We start from the raw sequence: 26,963 nt of genomic DNA, 5'->3' as shown, positions 1-26,963 counted from the left end.
ACAAACCACTTGGTCTTTTGCATCAGTTGCTCATTCTGTCCCTTAAATATGCCTGAGTGGAAATTTTAGCATTCTTTCTGTCAGTGCACATTAAATTTCTAAGCTAAAACAAATACATTTATATAATATGCTGAATCAGCAAATAAGGTTTTTAAGTAAAATTATTTTTAAAGGACAAATGCCTAATTGAATATACATGCCAATAACATAGTACAAGAAAAAAAAAGTAAGGAAAAAAGACACCCACAACAGCATTTGTTTTAAGACTAAATATTCCCATTTACAAAATATGTGACTTTCTATTAAAGTACCCAATAGTATCCTGGCAAGTGATTTTCTCAAAAAATGGCAAATAAAATTTTTTTTGAGCCTCTCACAATATGCTGAATGCAGTCATTTTCCTTTAATGTTGCTGAGCTGTTTTAGAATATCAGTTACACAAAAGTTAAAGGAACATGCTGAGGTCATCCTTTGCATCTATGTAGATCTTTCCAGTCTATAAAGCACTTATATTGACGTTATCTTATTAATGTTTCTTATAAGCCATTAGGACAAATATTATTATCATCCCCATTTGATAGATGAGGAAATAGAGGTCTAGAAGATCATTTGCTCAATAAACATTTACTGAGAGAATAAAAAAAAAAAGAACAAAAGAATAAAAATGTGTCCCACAAAGGGTCAAGATGGAAGACTGAACTAAGGTGTTTGTTTTTCTCTTTTCTTTTGTGAAAATTAATAAGCAGAAAGCTCATTTAAAATGGAGTTGAGAGGCTAAAGTTGAGAACGGTCATGCACATGTCACTCAACACACACTACTGACCGCAACAGGACCATGAGTACCTTGCATCTCGGATCATATTACTATCTCAAGAGGAGTAAAAAAATTTCTCTTTGCCCAGTAACAGTTCAGCCAATAGGAGACTGCCACAACTCAGCCAATGAAAAGTTAATATACTTTGAACTTTCAGTTTCCTCCAATAAACTCTTCCTTTACAACAGCCCTTCCCAAGTCCATTAGACTGCATGTCCCCAAGTACAGTTCTTGCTGTTTCTCAAAAAACCCATTTTCCTGGAGGAATATATGATCATTTAAGGTCAACACTTATCAAAATTTCATTCTAATGGCAGAAAAGACACACATGTTGTAACCACTATAAAAAAAAGAAAGGATACAATCAGTAGATAAAAATTTTTGAGGATATTTTGGATATTAGAGAGTGTGTTGACCAGCAGAAGAAATCAAAACAAACTATTGCAGAAATGGAAAAACTCTAAATTCAGAAATTGCAGGTACAATGGCAGGAGGGGCCATCCAGCAAGAGTGATCACTAACAGGACTGCTTGAAGGACACTGAGGTCAGTCATGCCCCATCTCCCCTATAGGCCAACAGAGCAGCTGCTGGAAGATTTCAACCTTTATCTCTCTCACTGACAGATAAAGCAGGAAAACATTAGCAAAGATATAGAAGACGTGAATAACTCAATCTACAACCTCAATTTTAAAGATATATAAAAATACCTGGGCCCACTAATTAAGAACATTTTTCTCAAGCCCCCTTGGAATGTTCACAAAAACTGCATGTGCTTGGCCATAAAACCAGTTTCAACAATTTTCAAAGTGTTAGCATTACAGGTACCACTCTCTCTGACCACAATATAGTTAAGTATTTCTAACATAGGTCATACTTTTGAAAATGTAATTAAATAAATGCATAGGTCAGAGAAAATATCATAAAGGCAATTTTTAAAAATAGTTAAAATTAAATAATAATAAAGACACTGTACATCAATCTACATATCAAATACATCAATCATTTCTATAGACTGAAACAATCCATTAACATTCAACATCTATTCATATTTAAAGAGTCTCTTACCAGATTAGAAGATGGTTTATAGGCTTGATAAAGTGTACAATCAAATATAGAAAACTTCATTTTTAATGGCAAAATATTAGAAATATTCCCTTTAAGCCAGAAACAAAATAAAACAGCCTGTATTCAACATTTCACTAAGGATCTTAGCCTGTGTTATAAGAAGAAAAAGAGGGGAGATGACATCAGAGCAATGGCACGGTAGGAAGTGATACCGATAAATCTCCCCCAAAACTCAACAAGATCTTCAACCATAAACAGAAAAACCTATCCTTGCAGCCTCCAGATGTTTTGCAATACACCCGAAGGTATGGTCGAGCGAAAAATTGGCTAAATATATAATCAAACCCCGAAGGAAACAGGGAGTAAGAAATGCTTTGCCTTCCTCACTAACCTAAACAGGGCTGCTTTCACTGGGAACTGAGAATATAGAAACTAAGGTGGGCAAAGGGGGTGAATAGATCCAGGCTGCGGCACAAACGGCCGAACCAGGCTGTGGCACGGAGATCCAAGCCGAGGAAAAACTGTTCCTGTGGCAACCCAGTCAATACAACCTAACACTCGCACCAAACCCAGACAAAGTAAGACAAGCGGGGCAGCCATATTCCCCGATCTTCGGGTCTGCGCGTGCAAATACTGGGCAAGAGATTCCTCCGAGTGCCTCAGCAGTGGGCGCTCGTGTTACCCCACAGAGAGGCAGAGTCAGGGGCCATTGTGTGTGGAATCTCTGGGCTGCCCCAGCGCCCTGAAAAGCAGCGCAGGGGGAGTGAGCGAGAGCCAATTCCAACTCTGGAACTTTTCTGTGCGGGCGGGGGTTTCACTCAGAGGGTGAGGCAGCCGGCCTGATATCCTGGTCTGCACACACAGATAGTGAGCGAGAGATTCCTCTGAGTGCCTCGGCAGTGAGCGCCCATGTTATCCCACAGAGGGGCAGAGTCAGAGGCCTTTGTGTGGGCCAAAAGTGGAATCTCCAGGCCGCCCCAGCACCCTAAAAAAGCCACGCACGAGGAGGGAGCGAGAGCCAATTCCAATGCTGAAACTTTTCCGTGCGGGAGGAGGTTTCACTCAGAGTGTGAGACTGCCGGCCTGATATCCTGGTCTGCGTGCGCAGATAGTGAGCAAGAGTTTCCTTCAAGCACTCTGGGAGTGGGCGCCAGCCCATGTTACTGGACAGAGTGGCAGAGCCAGAGGTCTTTGAGTGGGCAGAAGCCCCGCCTGATTATGCTAGCAGCTCTGACTGACTGAGCCTTACCCAGAGCCCTGTGCTGAGTGGGAATAGAGTGGGGAGTTGCCAGCTCTTTGAGCCTCTTACAATCCAGGCAGAGGCAGCAGCAACCCCATAGCTGGATTATCAGGCTACTAACTGAGGAAGGAAAGACTAGGAGAGAGGCTCCAGGAACACAGACTCTCTCACTGTCGGAGCCTATAAATGCTAATGAGCCTCGACTGCCAACGAGACTGAAGCACAATACATGACATCGTCATAGAGACTTATCAACTGCAAACCTCTACCTGAGCATGCCAAAGGGGAAGAACCCATGTACAGAGTCACCGACCAGGAAGAGGGAAAGAAAAAGCAAGAAGATAACCTCTCAAAATCAAGAATAATCCACAGACTTTATAACCTATCCCATTTTATTATATTTGTTCGTTTGTTTCTCTTTTTTTTTTTAAATTAATTTGTTTATTTATTCATTATTAGAGAGGAGAAACAGAGAGGGAGAGAGAGGAGAGAGAGACAGAGAGAGAGAAGGGGGGAGGAGCTCGAAGCATCAACTCCCATATGTGCCTTGACCAGGCAAGCCCAGGGTTTTGAACCGGTGATCTCAGCATTTCCAGGTTGATGCTTTATCCACTGCGCCACCACAGGTCAGGCCCGTTTGTTTCTCTTATCTTCATTCTTGATATTTTTTTTTTCCTCTTCCAATTTGGTCGTTTAACTCTCTGCCGGTCTTACTCTCTCCTCGCCTTAAACTACACTACCCATAAATGTTACATCTCCCATTATCTTTTCTTTCCTCTTCCTTTCTCTCTATGAGGGTTGCACCCCAAAACCCTTAACTCTCTCTCTCTTCTCTTTTTTCTCTTTTCTTCTTTTAGGGGTTCCCTCTTTTTGTTCTCTCTCTCTCTTTCTTTTCTCCCTCTATATTAGTTTCTTCCTTTTTTCTTTACGTCTCCTCTCATTCAAACCTCAATAACGAACAAATTATCTTATCTGGGACTCAAACTTATGTTTGTGGCATTTTGGGGTTTTTTTTTACTTCACCTTTTAAACTCACTAGCAGTGCTCCCATCCCTGGATCTCCATTTTATCTAGTTCTTGTTCCACTAAATACAATAGTAACTTTTTAATTTGTCCCCCCATTTTCCTGTTTCCCTCTTATTCCTCTTATCATAACTCTTAGTCAACCAACACCTAAAAGCAAATCATTTTACTCTTGACCCAATTTTTTTCCTTATTTTCTTTTTGTGGGTCTATTTCCCCCCCCCCTTTTTTTTTTCTTCTTTGTTTTTTGTTTTTTGCCCCTTTATTACTTCTCCCCAATTCAGGCCCTCCATTACAGGCATTGTTTGTTCTATTTAGTAAAATATAATTCACAGTTCACCACAAGATTTTCTCAGGAAAGAGGGGAGAGGAGAGGAGAGGAAAAAAGGAGGGGGGGGAATTAATTTTTTTTAATTTTAATTTTATTTTATTTTTCTTAATTATTCATTTTTTTAAAAAAACAACAACTCTTTTCAATTTCTTATTTTTATTTTTTTTAATTTTTATTCTTTATTAAATCTCATTAATACTATCAACAAAACCACCCTCAGATGCCATTAAGGAAGAGAAAATCAAATATCATGGATACAAAAGAAAGAGCGGTAACACAGATAGATGAGGAATTATATATGGAGAAAAAATTTAATATATTGGAAGCCTCGGAGTTAAACGACAGAAAATTTAAAATAGAAATCCTAAAAATACTAAGACATATACAAGAAAACACAGAAAGGCAATTTAGGGAGCTCAGAAAACAACTCAACGAACACAAAGAATATATTTCCAAGGAAATTGAAACTATAAAAACAAATCAAACAGAGATGAAAATCTCAATTCACGAGCTGAAAAACGAGGTAACAAGCTTAGCTAATAGAACAGGCCAGACAGATGGTAGGATTAGTGAAATAGAAGACAAGCAACTTGAGGCACAACAGAGAGAAGAAGAAAGAGACTCAAAAATTAAAAAAAATGAGATAGCGCTACAGGAATTATCTGACTCCATCAAAAAGAATAACATAAGAATAATAGGTATATCAGAGGGAGAAGAGAGAGAAAATGGAATGGAGAACATACTCAAACAAATAATAGATGAGAACTTCCCACGCCTGAGGAAAGAACTAAAGCCTCAAATTCAAGAAGCAAACAGAACTTTGAGTTTTCTTAACTCCAGCAAACCTACTCCAAGACACATCATAATGAAATTGGCACAAACCAACAGCAAAGAAAAAATTCTCAAGGCAGCCAGGGAAAAGAAGAATACAACATATAAAGGAAGGCCCATTAGATTATCATCAGATTTCTCAGCAGAAACTCTACAAGCTAGAAGATAGTGGGCCCCAATATTTAAAGTCCTGAAAGAGAGGAACTTTCAGCCACGAATACTATACCCATCAAAGCTATCCTTCAAATATGAAGGAGAAATAAAAACATTCACAGATACAGAAAAGATGAGGGAATTTATCATCAGAAAACCCCCACTCAAGAAATTCCTAAAGGGGGTTCTCCAATCAGACACAAAGAACAACAACAACAAAAAAAACAAAGCCACAAGTAAAAGCTCCAAGAAGAACACAATAAAACCAAATTTAAACTGTGAAAACAACAAAAAGAAAGGGGAGGGGAGAGGATGGAGATTAACAGTAGCAAAGGACAATGGAGTGCAAAAGTACTCACAAAATAGTGCACTACAATGAACAGGGTAGGAACCCTTTTCATTACTTAAAGGTAACCACCATTGAAAAAACCACCACAGAAGCACATGATTTAAAAAAGATAGCAACAGAGGAAAGATGTATGGAAATCAACCAAATAAAAACAAAAGATAGAAAAATGAAAGAGAAGGATAAAAAAAGACACAAAACGAACAGAAAGCAATCTATAACATGGCAATAGGGAACTCACAAGTGTCAATAATTACACTAAATGTAAACGGATTACACTCACCAATAAAAAGGCACAGAGTAGCAGAATGGATTAAAAAAGAAAATCCAACTGTATGCTGCCTACAAGAAACTCATCTAAGTAACAAGGATAAAAACAAATTCAAAGTGAAAGCCTGGAAAACAATACTCCAAGCAAATAACATCCAAAATAAAGCAGGCGTAGCAATACTCATATCTGATAATGCTGACTACAAGACAGCAAAAGTACTCAGAGACAAAAATGGCCATTTCATAATGGCTAAGGGGACACTGAAGCAAGAAGACATAACAATTCTTAATATATATGCACCAAACCAAGGAGCACCAAAATATATAAGACAGCTACTTATTGACCTTAAAACCAAAACTGACAAAAATACAATCATACTTGGAGACCTCAATACACCGCTGACGGCTCTAGATTGGTCATCCAAACAGAGAATCAACAAAGATATAGTGGCCTTAAACAAAACACTAGAGCACCTGGATATGATAGACATCTACAGGACATTTCATCCCAAAGTGACTGAGTATACCTTTTCTCCAGTGTACATGGATCATTCTCAAGAATTGACCATATGTTGGGCCACAAAAACAACATCAGCAAATTCAGAAAAATCGAAGTTGTACCAAGCATATTTTCTGATCATAAAGCCTTGAGACTAGAATTCAACTGCAAAAAAGAGGAAAAACATCCCACAAAAATGTGGAAACTAAACAACATACTTTTAAAAAATGAATGGGTCAAAGAAGAAATAAGTGCAGAGATCAAAAGATATATACAGACAAATGAAAATGACAATTCGACATATCAGAATCTATGGGATGCAGCAAAAGCAGTGATAAGAGGGAAGTTCATATCACTTCAGGCCTATATGAACAAACAAGAGAGAGCCCAAGTGAACCACTTAACTTCACACCTTAAGGAACTAGAAAAAGAAGAACAAAGACAACCCAAAACTAGCTGAAGAAAGGAGATAATAAAAATCAGAGCAGAAATAAATGAAATAGAGAACAGAAAAACTATAGAAAAAATTAATAGAACAAGGAGCTGGTTCTTTGAAAAGATCAACAAAATTGACAAACCCTAGGCAAGACTTACCAAGGAAAAAAGAGAAAGAACTCATATAAACAAAATCCAAAATGAAAGAGGAGAAATCACCACGGACACCGTGGATATACAAAGAATTATTGTAGAATACTATGAAAAACTTTATGCCACTAAATTCAACAACCTAGAAGAAATGGATAAATTCCTAGAACAATACAACCTTCCTAGACTGAGTCAAGAAGAAGCAGAAAGCCTAAACAGACCTATTAGTAGAGAAGAAATAGATAAAACCATTACAAACCTCCCCAAAAATAAAAGTCCAGGCCCAGATGGCTATACCAGCGAATTTTATCAAACATTCAAAGAAGACTTGGTTCCTATTCTACTGAAAGTCTTCCAAAAAATTGAAGAAGAAGCAATACTTCCAAACACATTTTATGAGGCCAACATAACCCTCATACCAAAACCAGGCAAGGATGGCACAAAAAAAGAAAACTACAGACCAATATCTCTAATGAATATAGATGCTAAAATACTAAACAAAATACTAGCAAATCGAATACAACAACATATTAAAAAAATAATACATCATGATCAAGTGGGATTCATCCCAGAATCTCAAGGATGGTTCAACATACGTAAAATGGTTAACGTAATACACCATATCAACAAAACAAAGAACAAAAACCACATGATCTTATCAATAGATGCAGAAAAGGCTTTTGACAAAATACAACACAATTTTATGTTTAAGACTCTCAACAAAATGGGTACAGAAGGAAAATATCTCAACATGATAAAGGCCATATATGGTAAATCATCAGCTAACATCATATTAAATGGCACAAAACTGAAGGCTTTCCCCCTTAAATCAGGAACAAGACAGGGTGGTCCACTCTCTCCACTCTTATTTAATGTGGTGCTAGAGGTTCTAGCCAGAGCAATCGGACAAGACAAAGAAATAAAAGGCATCCATATCGGAAAAGAAGAAGTAAAGGTTTCACTTTTTGCAGATGATATAATCCTATCATCGAGAACCCCAAAAAATCCACAAAAAGACTACTAGAAACAATAAGCCAATACAGTAAGGTCACAGGATACAAAATTAACATACAGAAGTCAATAGCCTTTCTGTATGCCAGCCAATGAAACATTTGAGAACAAACTCAAAAGAATAATCCCCTTCACGATTGCAACAACAACAAAAAAATACCTAGGAATAAACATAACAAAGAATGTATAGGACTTATATAATGAAAAGTATAAACCATTGTTAAGGGAAATCGAAAAAGATATAATGAGATGGAAGAATATTCCTTGTTCTTGGTTAGGAAGAATAAATATAATCAAGATGTCCATATTACCCAAAGCAATATACAAATTTAATGCAATTCCCATCAAACTTCCAATGACATTTTTTAAAGAAATGGAGCAAAAACCCATCAGATTTATATAGAACTATAAAAAACCTCGAATAGCCAAAGCAATCCTAAAGAAAAAGAATGAAGCTGGGGGCATTGCAATACCTGACTTCAAACTCTATTATAGGGCCACGACAATCAAAACAGCATGGTATTGGCAGAAAAATAGACACTCACACCAATGGAACAGAATAGAAAGTCCAGAAATAAAACCACATATATATAGTCAAATAATTTTATAAAGCGGCCAAGAACACACAATGGAGAAAAGAAAGCCTCTTCAATAAATGGTGCTGGGAAAACTGGAAAGCCACATGCAAAAGAATGAAACTGGACCACAGTTTGTCCCCCTGTACTAAAATTAACTCAAAATGGATCAAAGATCTAAACATAAGACCTGAAACAATTAAGTACATAGAAGAAGACATAGGTACTAAACTCATGGACCTGGGTTTTAAAGAGTATTTTATGAATTTGACTCCAAAGGCAAGAGAAGTGAAGGCAAAAATTAATGAATGGGACTACATCAGACTAAGAAGTTTTTGCTCAGCAAGAGAAACTGATAACAAAATAAACAGACAGCCAACTAAATGGGAAATGATATTTTCAAACAACAGCTCAGATAAGGGTCTAATGTCCAAAATATACAAAGAACTCATAAAACTCAACAACAAACAAACAAACAATCCAATAAAAAAATGGGAAGAGGACATGAACAGACACTTCTCCCAGGAAGAAATACAAATGGCCAACAGATATATGTAAAGATGCTCATCTTCATTAGTTATTAGAGAAATGCAAATCAAAACTGCAATGAGATACCACCTCACACCTGTTAGATTAGCTATTATTAACAAGACAGGTAACAGCAAATGTTGGAGAGGCTGTGGAGAAAAAGAAACCCTCATACACCGTTGGTGGTAATGTAAAGTAGTACAACCATTATGGAATAAAGTATGGTGGTTCCTCAAAAAACTGAAAATAGAACTACCTTATGACCCAGCAATCCCTCTACTGGGTATATACCCCCAAAACTCAGAAACATTGATACATAAAGTCACATGCAGTCCCATGTTCATTGCAGCATTGTTCACAGTGGCCAGGACATGGAAACAACCAAAAAGCCCATCAATAGATGACTGGATAAAGAAGATGTGGCACATATACACTATAGAATACTACTCAGCCATAAGAAATGATGACATGGGATCCCTTACAACAAAATGGTGGGATTTTGATAACATTATACGAAGTGAAATAAGTAAATCAGAAAAAAACAAAAAGTGCAGGATTCCAAACATTGGGGTTACATAAAAACTAGACTAAGGGACATGGACAAGAGTGTGATGGTTATGGGGGGCGGGGGGAGGGAAGGAGGGAGAGTGGGAGGGGCACTAAGAAAACTAGATAGAAGGTGACGGAGGACAATCTGACTTTGGGTTATGGGTACGCAACATAATTGAACGACAAGATAACCTAGACATGTTATGTTTGAATATATGTATCCTGATTTATTGATGTCGCCCCATTAAAAAAAAAAAGAATAAAAAAAAAACAAGAGAAAAGAAAAAAACCAAAAAGGTCATTATTCACTGAAGACATGATTATATACATAGAAATTATTAAACTTCTTACAAACAATTGATTTAAATTAATAAGAGTTTGCTTAGATATAAGATCATTTGTATTTCTAACATTAGCAACAAATAATAAAATCAATTAAAATATATACATAATTTACAATAATAAGAATTTAACAAGGTAGGCAGGACTAAATCTCAATTAAAGATGTATAAGAAATTTATGTAGAAAATTAATAGTAATTTGTCAAAAAGCTTCAAAGAAGATTTAAGCAATGTAAACCTTACACTATATAAATGGATAGAATGGCTAAATATTAGAATGATGTTAGTGCTCTCATATCTATAGATTCAATGCAATTCTGTTAAAAACTCTTAAAGGATTTTCCAAGGAAAACTGATGAATTAACTTCAAATTTTAGAAAGAAGAGAAAATGTCTAAGAATGGTAAATACATGCCTAAAAGAATAAAAATAAGGTGGGTAGGTTTCAACAGGTGGTCCTGCAACACTTCATCACCAATAGGAAAAAGATGAAATGCCAAATAACACTCACCAATGACATTTCATACCTATTATAGCAGAAAAAATGAACTTGTCTGACAATGACAAATATCTACAAGGAGACAGGTAATTGAGAGCTCTTATACACTGCTAGTGGAAGTGACAATGGAGACAACCACTTTAGAAATAGATTTGACATTACCTTGTAGAGGTAAAAATATACTCTATGGCCCACCAACTCAACTCCTGAGAATACACCCTAAAAAAAATCCATGCACAAGAGGGAAAATGTTGATGGAGTAGGTGGGTATTAGAAGTCCCACCTCCCAGAACCAAAGTGAATTATAACTTAATTTAGGAACAATCATCTTGAAAAACCAGCTTTGGACTAAACTCAGAGGAATCTATAACCAAGTATCACCAAAGAAACCATACTGAGCTGGTAGAAAAGGTGGAGACGTGGAAAGGACTTCCCCGCTTCCAGGAGTGAGAGGTGGCCTGGAGGGTCTCTCACAGCAGGGTGGGTTGCCTGGAGAGTTGTGGGCCCTCAGCCACAGGACCAGAACCCCAGCCTGGAGCCCCATAGACTAGAGGAGGTGTATGGACAGTATTTAGCTGAAAGAAGAGCCGGGTTACTGTTTGTGAGAGGGAGACAGAACTCTCAGACCCAGGCTCCGTCTTAAAAGGACCACAAAGAAAACCTCGTTCATAGCCACTTACCTGGGGCTCTGGGAGCGGGGAGCACCGAGAGGACTGGAGTTGCAAGAGGAGAGTGTAGTCTCGGGGACAAAAGGAGATACTGTGGGGGACAGCCACCCTGATCCCTGTACTGGGTCACTCCCCAAACCTAAAGTGCCCATTCTTCCTGGGAGAACCAAGCCAACAAAGGGGAGAAATCACCCCACCCACCAGAGGCTCTTCTGCTTCAGTCAGTGCAGAGAGACACTTAAAAGCAGGGGGCACATCAGGGACACAGGATGTGAGTGCTGAATTCTGGGCTACATGGCCCCCCCAACCTGCTGAGTACCCTCTGAAGGGCAGGAGGGCCCTGTTGTGGCAGTGGCACTTGGCCCGCACAGACGAGAGCGAGGCATCCTGCACACCCACGAGGGGTGGAGCTTGGTAGCCCCTGCTGTACAGGAGAGGGGTAGAGCCCAGAGAGGCAGCCCACACCCCCGTGGCCTGCAGAGGAGGTGAGGAGTCACCCCCCCTCCATGGAGCAGCCCGAAGTCTGGCCCATAAGCCAGTGCTGGTGCCCCAGTGTCTGAGGAGGCGGAGGCAGAGGGGGGAAGGTGGAAAGACCTCACTTCAGAAATAGAGAGGCCACATACACTGGCCAATGGTGGATAAAATCCAGCCTAGGAGTGCAGCTGGTAGTTACAACAGCATCAGGGCCCAGCAGAGGCAGACACAAATTCTGGATTGCCTGTAGCTCCAAGAAGATTGCTAAGGGCCAATCAAAAGCAGTGACCCCCACTGGTCTATGCCAGGTTCTGGCTAGGGAGGTCCAGGGCTGGTACATCCAGCGGCCAGATATGAAGAGCATCAGCTCAGGACCTAACCACCATAATTAGAGTGGTATCTTAAGGAAAGGCTCCTTACACCTGACCCAACTAAGGCATAGAAAACGCTGTCACAAACAGCAAAAAGAGCAGTAGCAGCAATGTAGCCCACACCAGATTACAAACAGCTGAAGTCATCCCAAGAAGATTTAGAAACAACACAACTGAAAGCTGAAGGCAGACAACATCAACCCTATTATCAGCTAGCTACACAAACAACACATCCAAAGGAGGAATCTACAGAGACAAAATGGGAAGACAGAGAAATGCAATTCAAATGAATCAACAAGAGAACTTTCCAGAAAAAGAACTGAATAAAATGGAAATAACCAAGATACCGGATACAGAGTTTAGAACACTTATATCAGGGGTCCCCAAACTTTTTACACAGGGGGCCAGTTCACTGTCCCTCAGACCGTTGGAGGGCCGGACTATAAAAAAAACAACTATGAACAAATCCCTATGCACACTGCACATATCTTATTTTAAAGTAAAAAACAAAACGGGAACAAATACAATATTTAAAATAAAGAACAAGTAAATTTAAATAAACAAACTGACCAGTATTTCAATGGGAACTATGCTCCTCTCACTGACCACCAATGAAAGAGGTGCCCCTTCCGGAAGTGCTGCGAGGGCTGGATAAATGGCCTCAGGGGGCCGCATGTGGCCCGCGGGCCGTAGTTTGGGGACCCCTGACTTATATCAAACAAAAATAGACTTTAAAACAAAGGTTATAGTAAGGGATAAAGAAGGTACTACATAATGATAAAAGGAGCAAGCCAACAGGAAGATATAACCATTATAAATATCTATGTGCCTATTATAGGAGCACATAAATATATAAAGCAGATTTTGATGGACATAAAGAGCAAGATCAACAGCAATACTGTAATAGTAGGGGATTTCAATACCCCACTAACATCAATGGATAGATCTCAAGAAAGAAAATTAACAAAGAAAGGACACACTAGGTTAACTGGATTTAATAGATATCTTCAGAACCTTTCACCCTAAAGTAGGAGAATATACATTCTTTTCAAGTGCTCATGGTACCTTCTCTAGGATAGACCACATGTTAGGACACAACACGAGTCTCAGTAAATTTAAGAAGATTAAAATCATATCAAGCATCTTCTCAGATCACAATGGCATGAAATTAGAAGTCAACTACAATAGAAAAACTAAAAAATACTCAAACACTTAGAAACTAAATAGCATGTTATGAAATAACGAATGGGTTAACAATGAGATCAAGGAAGAAATCAAAATTTTCCTTGAAACAAATGAACATACAACAACTCAAAATTTATGGGTCATAGCAAAAGCAGTCCTGAGAGGGAAGTTCATAACATTACAGAAATACCTTAAGAAGCTAGTAGAAGTTCAAATAAACAATTTAATCCTGTATCTAAAAGAAATAGAAAAAGAACAGCAAGTAAAGCCCAGAGGAAGTAGAAGGAAGGAAATAATAAAGATCAGAGCAGAAATAAATGACAGAGGCTAAAAAAACAATACAGAGGATCAATAAAACCAAGAACTGGTTCTATGAAAAAGTAAGCAAGATTGATGAAACTTTAACCAGACTTACCAAGAAAAGAAAAGAGAGGACTCAAATAAGTAAAATTAGAAATGAGAGTGGAGAAGTAACAACTGACACAGCAGAAATACAAACGATTGTAAGAAAATACTATAAAGAACTGTACGCCAGAATATTAGACAACCTAGATAAAATGGACAAATTCCTTGAAACATATAATCTTTCAAAAATCAATCTGGAAGAATCAGAAGACCTAAACAGACCAATTTCATCAAATGAGATTGAAACAGTTATTAAAAAACTCCCAACAAACAAAATCCCTGAGCCAGATGGCTTCACAGGTGAATTCTACCAAATATTCAATGAAGAACTAACTTATCTTTCTCAATCTATTTCAAAAAATTCAAGAGGAAGGAAGACTTCCAAACTCCTTTTATGAGGCAAGCATAATTCTGATTCCAAAACCAGAAAAAGACAATACAAAGAAAGAAAACTATAGGCCAATATCTCTGATGAATTTAGATGCTAAAATTCTCAACAAAATATTAGCAAACTGGATCCAGCAATATATGAAAAAAATCATACATCATGATCAAGTGGGATTTATTCTGGGAAGGCAAGGCTGGTACAATATTCGCAAATCGATCAATGTGATCATCATATAAACAAAAGAAAGGAGAAAAATCACATGATTATATCAATAGATGCACAAAAAGCCTTTGATAAAATCCAGCACCCATTTATGATCAAAACTCTCAGCAAAGTGGGAATACAGGGAACATACCTCAACATGATAAAAGCCATCTCTGACAAACCCACAGCCAACATCATACTCAATGGGCAAAAATTAAAAGCAATCCCTTTAAGATAAGGAACAAGGCAGGGGTGCCCCCTTTCACCACTCTATTCAACATAGTTCTGGAAGTCCTAGCCACAGCAATTGGACAAGAAGAAGAAATCAAAGGTATCCAAATTGGAAAAGAGGAAGTAAAGCTATCATTATTTGCAGATGATATGATATTGTATATAGAAAACCCTAAAGTCTCAGTCAGAAGACTACTGGACCTGCTAAAAGAATTCAGCAAGGTGGCAGGATATAAAATTAATATTCAGAAATCAGAGGCATTTTTATACACCAACAATGAACAGTCTGAAAAAGAAGTTAAGAAAATCCCCTTCACTATTACAACAAAAATAATGAAGTACTTAGGAGTAAATTTAACCAAGGAAGTTAAAGACTTGTACTTGGAAAATTATAAAACATTGATAAAAGAAATCTGGGAAGATACAAACAAGTTCATGGATAGGAAGAATAAACATCATTAAAATGTCTATATTACCCAAAGCAATTTATAAATTCAATGCAATTCCCATTAAAATACCAATGACACACTTCAAAGATATAGGACAAATATTCCAAAAATTTGTATGGAACCAAAAAAGAACACGAATAATCTCAGCAATCTTGAAAATGAAGAATAAAGCAGGTGGTGTCACACTTCCTGATATCAAGTTATACTACAAGGCCATTGTACTCAAAACAGCTTGGTTCTGGCATAATAACAGGCATATAGATCAATAAAACAGATAGAGAACCCAGAAATAAACCCACAGCTCTATGGACAACTGATATTTGACAAAGGACCTCCTTTGAGCATACGATAGAGTAAAGACAGTCTCTTTAATAAATGGTGTTGGGAAAATTGGACAGGTACATGCAAAAAAGTGAAACTAGACCACCAACTTACACTACTCACAAAAATAAACTCAAAATGGAAAAAAACTTAAATGTAAGCTGTGAAACCATAAGCATCTTAGAAGAAAACATAGGCAGTAAGCTCTCCGACATCTCTCACAGGAATATATGTACTGATTTATCTCCACGAGCAAGTGAAATAAAGGACAGGATGAACAAATGGGACTATATCAAACTAAAAAGCTTTTGCACAGCTAAAGACAATATGAATAAAATAAAAAGACAAACCACACAATGGGAGAACATATTTGACAATACGTCTGATAAGGGGTTAATAACCAAAATTTACAAAGAACTTGTAAAACTCAACACTGGGAAGATAAACAATCCAATCAAAAAATGGGCAAAAGAAATGAATAGATACCTCTCCAAAGAGGACATACATAAGGCCAATAGGCCTATGAAAAAATGTCCAATATCACTAATCATTAGAGAAATGCAAATTAAAACCACAATGAGATATCACCTCACACCAGCCAGAATGGCGCTCATTAACAAAACCACACATATTAGGTGCTGGCAAGGATGTGGAGAAAAGGGAACCCTCCTGCACTGCTGGTGGGAATGCAGACTGGTGCAGCCACTGTGAGAACTGTATGGAGATTCCTCAAAAAATTAAAAATGGAACTGCCTTTTGACCCAGCAATCCCACTGTTAGGAATATACCCCAAGAACACCATAGCACTGTATGAAAAGAAGAAATGCACCCTCATGTTTATGGCAGCATTGCTTACAATAGCCAAGATCTGGAAACAGCCCAAGTGTCCGTCAGTGGACAAGTGGATTAAAAAGCTGTGGTACATATACACGATGCAGCCATGGAAAAGAAGGAAATCTTATCTTTTGCGACAACATGGATGGACCTGGAAACTATTATGTTAAGTGAAATAAGCCAGGCAGAGAAATAAAAATATCATATGACCTCACTCATTTGAGGAATCTAATGAGTGAAGTGAGGAATGGAATAGAGGCAGAGGAGGAATCAAAGGGACCAGAGGGAAAGGGGATGAGAGAATGGGATCAGAGAAGGGAAAGAGATTGGTGAAATTATATATACATAATACAGCGTTATAGAGAGCAGGAAAGCAAATCCTGGAGGGAAGGGGGGAGGATATTGGGGGGAGGGGGCAAGGGGCATGTGGAGGGGAACATGGGGGTGGGGGGATGTATTTGGTGGGACACTTGAATCTATGTAAACATAATAAATTTAAATCAATAAAAAAATCCATGCACACATATGTGAAGAGACATGTCCTAAAATGTTCATTGCAGCATTGTTTATAATAGAATAAAACCCCAAACAAACCTTGAAAGAACCAAACTATCAACAGGAAGAAAGGTGGTATGTTACACAGAGGAACAGTACGCAGCAGTGTAAAGGAGGGACCCACAGTTACACCCCACATCACGTAGAATACATAATCAAGCTGAACATTTCTATAACTCAAAACCAAACAAAAATCAAACAATATTCTTTAGAGATACACACACACACATATATAATTATTAAAATAAAAAGCAAGGAAATGACAACCATCAAATTCAGGATGATGGATGGCTCTCCTTGGGGGAGAGAAGTGGGCAGGCTGTCCCCGAGGAACGGCATGCAGTATCAGGAATGCTTTATTCCTTTAGTTGGTTGGGTTCATAGGTGTTTGTCTTATTGTTCTGTTTCAATACTTGCTTATATGTTACATGTATTCTCCTATATATGTATATTAAATATTACACCTTTTTTTAGAAATGAAAGAAAATATACAAAGACCACTCTTCCACATAAGGGCTGGTTTTATGACTGAGTTCAACAAACTTTCAAGAAAAGGCTAACTCTGTGTTATTTACACCATATCAAAGCACACTGAAAGATGACAAACTTCTGGATTTATTTTACAAAGCTAGCAAAACCCTAGTCTAGCACAATAAAGGAGCCCCAGGCCAACAGTGCTTATAAAAACAAAAGACAAAATTCAAAATAAATATTTACACATCAAATCCAGTAGTGAATTTAATGAATAAATCACCATGATTAAGATAGTTCCAAGAATGCAAAGATAATCCAACATTAAGAAATCTATTACTATAATTCACTATACAAGTAGGTAAATGGAGAAAACTGTATGAGCCCTTTGATGATGTAAAACACTGTTTGATAAAATTCAACTGTCATTCTTGATAAAACTTTAGTAGGGAACTTATAACTAGATAAAATTCTCTACCTAAACCAATTGGCAGGCATACACATAGTGATGAGATATTATAAATTTTCATATTTACATCTGGAAAACAAGTGTATGCCCTTTCGTTGCTACAGCCCAATGCTGTACACTGGAAGTCCTAGCATGCACAGTAAGACAAGAGGTAGAAACAAAAGGTACCAGCTATCAGAAAAGAAGCAGCAAAACCACATCTAGCCATATGACATACGACATTTTTAATTATTTTCTTTAAATACTGAAAGCGACAAGTTGTAAGCATTATTTGCAAGTTGCATAACACATACATACATGCATAGACATACACGTATGCTCACATCTTTATGCTTGTAAATGTGTAGAAATGGTTCTAGAAGGGCAGTTGCTAAATTGCTGACAATGGCTTCATCAGAGGCTGGACGAAGGACGGGGAGGAGGTGAAGGGAAAGAGAGACCTTTGGCTTCTTATTCCTTGTGTTTCTTTATTGCTTGAATTTGGTTTTACAATAACAGCTTTCATAATTAAAAATAAAATTAAAAGTGTCAAAAGTTCCACAGCTGGACACAGTCCACCCAAGGCCCAAACTCAGGCCTCACTTTAGCACACAGTTGGTTTTTGATTTTAGACATCAGAAGGTGAAAGAAAAAGAGCCTCTGAGAACTATGCACAAGAATCACCACTGAACGCATTACATTGATCCTGCTCTCCTATTTGCTACAAACAATGCTTCAGGGACTCATAATGATGGCTAGCTTTTCACACAGGCTATCACTGCTTACAAAGAAATACTATGTTCATCATTTGATTTAATTTAATCCTATAAAATCTGCAACTAAGAAAATGTTCCATGGTGGTAACTAAAATGGACATTCCATGAAAAGATAGTCTTGACTCTGGCCAGTTGGTTAAGTTGTAGAGCATTAGCCCAGTATGTGGATGTCCCAGGTTCAATTCCAGTCAGTGCACACAGGAGAAGTGACCATCTGCTTCTCCACCCATCCTCTTCTTGCTTCTCTCTCTCTCTCTCTCCCCCCCCTCTCTCCCCCTCCCTCCCTCCTGCAGCCATGGCTTGACTGGAGTGAGTTGGCCCTGGGCACTGAGGATAGCTCCATGGACCCCGCGCTAAAAAGAACTCGGTTGCTGAGCAATGGAGCAACGCCCCAGATTGGCAGAGCGTCACCCCCTAGTGGGCTTGCCAGGTGGATCCCGGTTGGGGCACATGTGGGAGTCTGTCTCTGCCTCCCCTCCTCTCACTGAATTAAAAAAAAATTAAAAATATAAGATAGTCTTAAAAATGTAGACATGGAATTTCTGGAAGTTTCAAAGGCAGATAGAACAAGTCTAGCCCTCACGCTCCAGGTGACTGGAAAGCCCCCTGCCATACCTTACAATGCACGCTTCTGTAATCTGAACTAAGCACTGTTTCCAGAATATGCAATGTTCTTATTTATGGGGCTCTACAGATCTTTCCCCTCTGTCTGGAATGTCCTCCCTCCCTCTTTTTCCACTTAGAATGCCTTACTTATTTGTGCAGAAAAGAGTTAACAAACATAGCAGACCTGAATGTTCTCCTTTAAAAAAGACCTGCTTATGAGGTTGGCCATTGGCTGTCCTCCGGGAACTTGGATTCAAGGAGGGTTCTCACTAGTCTCAGAACTGGAAAGAGTGGCTCAATGTGCCCACACTGTACAGACAACATGATTTATGTCAAACACCTGCTCCCTTTCTGCGAGTCTATAATGTTGGTACACGGGAGGTGGAGAGGGTGCCTGTGTGGCCAGCGCCCAGCAAAAGCTCTGGGTGCTGAGTCTCTAATAAGCTTTTCTTGTTGGCAACAATCCCCATATATTGTCACACCACTGCTGGAGGATTCTGCGTGTCCTGCATGCCTCCCCCAGGAGAGGAGTCTCAGACACTTGTGCCTGGCTTGTGACTTCGCCCCATGCACCTTTCTTCTAGTAACTGTTCTGCGTCCTGTCACTGGAACAGCTCAAAGCTATGGGTGCAGCTATGAGCTGGGCTAGCCAATCACTGAACCTGGGGGTTGTCCTGAAGGCCCCAAATATACTGCCTGTCAAGCCTCAGTTCAATACGACCCAGTTTGTGGAATTTCCCTCTCACTCTCTTAGGTGGATCATGGTGCTTCTTTGCATCTGCTCTTGCAATTAAAGAGAATTTCCCACCACATGACCATTAATGGTTTGTGCTGTGCTCCTTTCAAAGCATGAGCTTGTCGAATACAAAGACCGTACCTTCAACTTTCCATTTCTGAGCACTGAGGTGGCACACCCTGACAGCATTTGCAACAGTAATGGTAGTAATAGCCAATAGTGCTATTTACTATTTGCCTGACACATCAAGCTCAGAGGTCTACACATACCATCCAACCAGCCCTTAGAGCAGCGACTATTATCCTCACTGTAAAAATGCAAAGAAAAACAGGGGTTGCAAGCACGTGCTAAATAAGTAGAATGAGTCACCTAGAGACTATCATTTTGGCCTCTGAGGAAGGACTTAACTGAGCTGCGCCTCAGTGTCATGGCCATTAGCTCATGTACACTTTGCCTTCACCCGTGCTACGAGCTATTGCTGAGGACGTTACCTTCCATCGCACATATTTAACTTATTATGAAGTGATTTATTATTATAGTCTCTCACCTGCTGTTCCTCCTCCCCCAGACACTCTGTTTCCCTCCCCGTTTTCTTGCATAACCTTCCAGAGAAAGGATGGACAAATAGGTTAACTCATTTCATACAATGGTAGCATTTTACACACTTTGTTCTGCATCTTGCTGCTCCTACCTAACAACATCCTGGTGGTCATTTCCTATCAGGTCATACAGAGTAACTGCATTCTTTTGAACACCTGCACATTGTCCCTTATAAAGGGACAGTTAGGTAATTGCAACAGCCTAATTATGAAAGATGTCTCAGTATTGTGCACATTGAGATGTGCAGGGGTTTTCCGATGGCTTTAGGCGACCCCTGTGTTTTGGTCATTCGATCCCCGCCGGGGTCACGACCCACAGGTTGAGAACCACTAATCTATATGATAAAGTCTTAGAAATGGGAAAAGCAGTGTCAAAGAGATGCTTATTGTTTACTTATTTTTAATTTTAAAAATACAGATACGTTTTCACATGCCATGAAATTTGCTCTTTGAAAGGGTACAATGCAGTGGTGTTTAGTATAGTCACAAAACTGCAACCAGTACCACTATCTAATTCAAAAACAGTGCCACTACCACGAAAAGAAACACTGTACTCATTAGCAGTCAAGATAGAAAAAAATGTTTTTGATAGGTTTTGTCAAATTGCTTCATCAAAGTTAAGATAAACATCTTTTGGACTCACTTCTAGGAGTTTATCTCACCCAATATATGTCACTGTACAGGTTCCTAGTTGCTTCTCCCTCCTCCTCCCCACTGATATCAGTATCTTATTGATTTTACCTAAGAGGGCAAATTCAATTTTAGCGGGAAATTGCCCCCCACACCCCAACTCTGCTGCATTCTACAAAGAAACTGGACCCTGGCATGCTCCTCACATGGACAAATGCACCCAAAATCTGGGCTGACCTTTCTGTCCTTTCCACTCTTTTAGGGGATGCACACACTCGTACAAGTAAGCACGGCTGCTATCCTAATTTTGACAAGAGTGAAGACGTTCTAGTGTCCTCAGTTTTCTTAGTTTAATGTTTCTGCCACCTCAGATCTGTGCACCAATGCCACACCAGGTTGCTCTGTCCTTGGACGCCAGTTTTTGGCACCAAAAGTGCCAGCTACAGGATGCCAAGGGAGGCTCGGCTTTGAATTACAGTCTCTCCTCCCACTACCTGCCAGCCGCTGCCCTTCTGCAAGGACCTCACAACCTAGAAAGTGGACTGAATTTGCCGAGTGGCTCCCAGCCCGCATGCTGAGAACACGACCAGCTAAGCAAGCACCATGAGGTATAGGCTTTCTTCTCCTTTCTTTCTTTCCGCTTATGTGTTTTTATGAACATCCAAAAGGAAGATAATTAAAACCTGCAAAAAAACTGGCTGGCAGAGAGAGAATGGAAACCTCAGTGACTTGGGGACAACACCACATGTTTATGGGTGAGTTCCATAAGGAACAAGCCTATAACAACAGCTTCTTTTAAATAAATAGCACATTCTTCAAAGCCCCATATAAACTACATTCTTTTTTTTTTTTTCTGTATTTTTCTGAAGCCGGAAACTGGGAGAGACAGTCAGACAGACTCCCGCATGTGCCCCACCGGGATCCACCCGGCAGGCCCACCAGGGGGCGATGCTCTGCCCCTCCGGGGCGTCGCTCTGTTGCGACCAGAGCCACTCTAGCACCTGGGGCAGAGGCCAAGGAGCCATCCCCAGCGCCCGGGCCATCTTTGCTCCAGTGGAGCTTCGGCTGCGGGAGGGGAAGAGAGAGACAGAGAGGAAGGAGAGGGGGAGGGGTGGAGAAGCAGATGGGCGCTTCTCCTGTGTGCCCTGGCCGGGAATCGAACCGGGACTTCCGCACGCCAGGCCGACACTCTACCACTGAGCCAACCGGCCAGAGCCTAAACTACATTCTTTTTAAGGAGGGTGGGGGGAGCTACTCATGTTTCTCCTCCATCATTTCATTTCCAACAAGGGAGAAAGAGTCCCACAAATTGTCCAGTTTCATAGCAGCACATGTTGTGGACCAAAGCTCTGCGGCACCCACACGCACAAGCACATGCACACACACACATGCGGAAGGAAGGAAAACAAGGAAGGAAAAGAGAAAAAGACACACAAAGGAGCAGAGAAGCAGGCGCCTTGGTGTGACTGGGCTTTCTGGCTACTAGGCACTCACACTTTAACTCAAAACACAGAAGTTCCGCTTTCTTCTCCTTCCCAAGCACTGAGAGCCATCGGAATGGCAGTAAGACTTGGACGAGCCCGTGCCCTTCCCAGTTCATTTTCCATTTGCTCTGCTGATTGTAAAGTGAAACAGAGCCCCTCTCGCCTCTCTGCATGTGACACAAGGCTGGGATTCACACACATTCCAGAGTGGCCTTCCCTGGGAGCCAGCTGTGCCCAGGTAACTGAAGCCTGCCCTTGGCCCCTGCTGTTAATAAGAGTAATTGGCACGCCACTGCGGGCTGCTGGGCGCTGTGATTTGCTCCATACGGGGGTCTCCCCGGACCATCTGCACATGCAGTAGTGATGGAAATATTTTCCATATGAGCTCTCTCCTCTCACATGCCGAAGTGCTCAGGGCTGAGCAAGGCTGGCCCGTTTGTCATTTACTCTGCACAGTGAAACATCAACAGGGAAGTTTGGCTATGGTTTACTTTTAGCTTCCAGCATCACTAACCTGTTCAGGTCCTCCAGTTCGCATTCAAGACCGGGATCCCCCCACTACGACACACCCCATCCTAGCCACGGGCACAGAAAATATCTGCAGAGCAGAGGACATGGGTTACTAATCAGCTAAAAGCCTAGAACGAGTGACGTCTTTCTGCGTGCCTCAAGCCACATGTTTGTCTGAAAAGAGCAACAAGCTTGCTGAAACCACAGCTGGCTGTGGGCTAGGTGCGGCAGGTGGGTGAGAAGGCACTCTCCTGCCGTTGCTTTGAGAACAGGGAAAGTAATTACATTAGGCTTGCAGAGCCTGCTCTGTCCTGACAATGCCAACAAAAGACAAAACTGTGTGAAGTGGCCCCTTGGCCTTTCTAAGAGACACACACTTTGACTTGGCTTTTCAAAGAGGAAGATGGATTCAGGGAAAAGGCTATCCTTGCATTATCCAAGCGTCTCTGACTTCACCAGCGTAAGGAGTGCAAAGAGTGGATGAGGGAAATGTGTTGTGGGCAAGGGTGGGTACACACACCTAAGTGCTTCCCTCTCTAGCCCACAGGAGCATCCTTTCCAGTCTCTGTCTGCAGGCATCTGTGATGTGCAGAATTGTGTGCAGCAAGCATATAAGCTAAACCAATACAAACAAATCATCCTCACGGGCCTCTAATGTGTCTCCTTCTCTGGTAGAGCTGGGTACATTCCTAGCCCTTACATGTATCCCTATCTATCCTTCTGCAAATCTGTGATTGAAAGCCACGCACAAATTTCCCAAACATATCAAAGCAAAAAACCCCAAACAAACCCCAAAACAAAAGACCAAAGAAATCCCAAAACAACAACAAAAAGAAAAACTGAGACAAAGGCAGTGGAAGAAGGAAGAACACAATTCCTCTAGCATGCACATTCTCTTTGCTACGCTGGAGAAAAGTTCTCAGACGGTCCCAGTGCCTGTTGGAACCCAGCAGGCACGTTTTCATCCCAGCAGTGGCTGGGGAAGCATGCGCCCCCTGGCATCTGTCAGCAAGGCCAGGCCGTGCCTGCTCCCCAGGGTGGCGACTCTAACCTCAGAGCTCGCTCGATTCTAGAAATCACAGGCTCTCTAAGAGGAAAAGAAGCCTGCCTCTTAACAAATGGCCAGGCAAGCCTAAAACAGCAGTAGTATAAGAATGACTCTCTGCAGCCCCGTTCCCTGATCCCTCTTGATAGATAGAAAAGGAAATCTAATACTGACAAAAAATACAACTTCTGACAAGATATTTTATTTGGCTTACCTCTCCCCCAGGTCTTGCTAACACTGCTGTTTGAACGTGGAGCAATGTTAATATCAGGTAGCTGACAAACATTATTACCCAAGGTTAGAACTACGCTAGAGGAGAGCTCCGTCTGCCAAGTGCTAACAGCTAGCAGATGCACTTGTGTACCGGGATTCCAGCCCTGGAGTTCTGCTAGGCACCGCGCTGCTCCCTCTGCTCTCCCGCTCTGGACTACCCGGAGCTCCGAGCTCAGCCTCTGCTCACTCAGCTTGCTGGCTCGGGAGAAAACTGGTAAGCTGATCTCTTCATGTAATAACTTCTCCCAGCTGGGGGAGGGGACAGGAGCCAGCTGGGAGCTAGGGGGTGGTGGGGGCTGCCTCTTTAACAGAAAGCAGAAAGGGGAGGGACAGAAATGATCAATGTGGAGTCCTGCATCTGGTCTAATTCATGAAAAGGCTCCAAGGTAAGCACTCCACATGCAGGGGGACGACCCCGGCTTCATCGTTGGAGGCAGACAGGAGTCTGTGAGCTGCAGCAGAATGAGCTCCAGGCTAGGAGCCGGAGACCCGGAGGAGGGGGCTTCCTAGTCCAGCATCCACTACCAACAAGCTGTGTGTGCCTGGGTAAGTTGCCAGTCCTCTCTAGGCACCAGCTGGTTTTCTGACTGATAGACTCAAGGGTTGGGAGCATGACCTCCGAGTTCCCTTTTAGTCCCAATGTGATGGCTAGAAATCTAGCCTGCATTATCAAGGGCAGCCTCAAAGGGAAAAAAATATCACAAGGATGCTGTGTTTTGTGCACTCATCATTTGGACACAAATGGATGGGAATTGGAGGAGTCACTGTATCCCCCTCCTGCTGCCTCCCTGGATCACCTAGCCAAGAGCTGGAGGAATGAGAACTGAGAGTGTAAATACTGATGGTAAGGTGGGGAGCAGGCGAAGCCCAGGTGATAAGATGGTTCCAGCAGAGCGCAATGAAGGGCAAGATAGTTTAAAAGAAAACTCTCTCAGTAAAGTCAGGTGAACCAGGTTGGGACTTGGGGGCACAGGTAGTGTGGGAACAGATGGGGAGCAGGTGCTGCTGAAGTCCCCTGAAACACACCTTAGTGGCCAGTTCTTATTGTGAGATAGCAGGACTCGAGGTGTGAAACAGGTTGGGAAGCCACCAAATATTAGGGTCTATTTAAAATGGGCACAAGGAGTCATTCTGGGGCTGTTGGTGGCCACAGAGGATAGGGTGATGGCACAGTGCAGTGAGAACAGCTGCCTGGGTCCCTGGAACCCAGCAGACCCATGCAAACCTCAGGTCTGCTGCGGACTCCGGGGGAGTCTGCGGGTGACTATTTGACCTCAGCGAACCCAGCTGTCCCACATGTGAAGTGGGGAAAGGCCATGTGATTATTATGACGATTATCAATTAGGTCACAAGCCATAAAACCTGGCACCATTCCAACACACAGGACGTGCTGAAGACGCTTTCTCTTGGATTGGAATAAATATCGGCACTGGGTCCGAGGTGTGGGTGTTTTTCTGCATTAATGAGAAAACTTTAAACCAAACTGCCATCTGTTGGCATCTCAGAGCGTTTATTTTCACCAGTCACATGACAGTTTAGTAGTGAGGAGTTCTCTGGCAGCTTGGTGGTGGGACTTACAGTCCCTTTTGCAAGATGGTACAGTGAAGGATGTCCAGTGAGAGAAAGGAAGGAACTGTCTCTCTTCTCCCCACTTTCATCTCTTCCTCCTCCCCCTTATTTATTTATTTATTTATTATTATTAGTTTGGCTGGGTCTGTTCTGCTCTGTGACTTGAAGGGACACTGTCTTCCACTCAGTGGTTTCACCACAAATGCAGAAATTGTCTAAGAAAGCAGAGTTCTTGAAAGTCCAGTGGTCTTGTCTAGTCTAGGGGCTGGGGAACTTTCTGTGAAGGGACAGTGACTTACCATTTCCTGTTTGCAGGCTATCTGGTTTCCATGGCAACTACTCACCTCTGGTGCTGCAGCCCAGAGCAGCCCCAGACAAGACACACAGGGAGGGCCAGGCTGGGTTCCAATAAAACTTTACTTATAGAAGCAGGCAGCGGGTCAGACATGGCCACAGCTTGTCAATCCCTGGCCTAGACACTTCCCAATCACCCTTGCACCCACTGCAAGCTGACTTTTGACCTCTGTTCCACTTTACAAAGACTCTGGAAATATCACCAGTAGTCCCTGGGTCACAAAATACATGCAAAGGATAATGTTTCAGGGCTTATCATATTTGAGTCCTTTGCAGCATTAGCTACTATTTTTTTTCATAGTGTGTGAAATATACACAACATAAAATTTACCATTTTAACCATTTTTAACTGTACCACTTAGCAGCATTAAGTATATTCACAATGTTGTGTAACCATCACCACTATCCAGTTCTAGAACTTTTTCATCTTCCCAAACAGAAACTCTGTATTCATTAAATAATAACACCCTATTCCTCTTCTCCTTGCACCCCCTGCCCAACTCCTGGTAACCTCTATTCAACTTTCTGTCTGTATGAATTTGCCTATTCTTGGTTGCTCATATAAGTGGGATCCTAGAATATTTGCCCTTTTACGCTGGGCTTGCTACACTCAGCATAATGTTTCCAAGGTTTATCCATGTGGCAGCACGCATCAGGACTTCATTCCTTTTGAAGGCTGAGTAATATTCCACTGCATGGACATACCACACTGTGTTT

General features: G+C 41.0%; 1 protein-coding gene across 2 annotated transcripts in view; it reads right to left on the bottom strand.

Annotated features, from left to right (window-relative positions):
• THSD4 (thrombospondin type 1 domain containing 4) overlaps positions 1-26,963 on the bottom strand; it is a 692,972-nt gene that overhangs the window by 222,374 nt on the left and 443,635 nt on the right. The window contains exon 1 of one of the 2 annotated variants that reach the window (XM_066277963.1): positions 24,265-24,495. The exons of the other annotated variant lie outside the window; for it this stretch is intronic. Coding sequence (XP_066134060.1) covers positions 24,265-24,336 — 72 coding nt within the window. The 5' untranslated portion in view covers positions 24,337-24,495. Of the gene's footprint in view, positions 1-24,264; positions 24,496-26,963 lie in introns of those variants that run through there. 2 annotated transcript variants of the gene reach the window in all.

Source organism: Saccopteryx bilineata, chromosome 4 (assembly GCF_036850765.1).
Source record: "Saccopteryx bilineata isolate mSacBil1 chromosome 4, mSacBil1_pri_phased_curated, whole genome shotgun sequence".
NCBI classification, from domain to species: Eukaryota; Metazoa; Chordata; class Mammalia; order Chiroptera; family Emballonuridae; genus Saccopteryx; species Saccopteryx bilineata.
The sequence above is the reverse complement of the archived record's forward strand: the minus strand, read 5'-3'. Positions and strand labels throughout refer to the sequence as shown.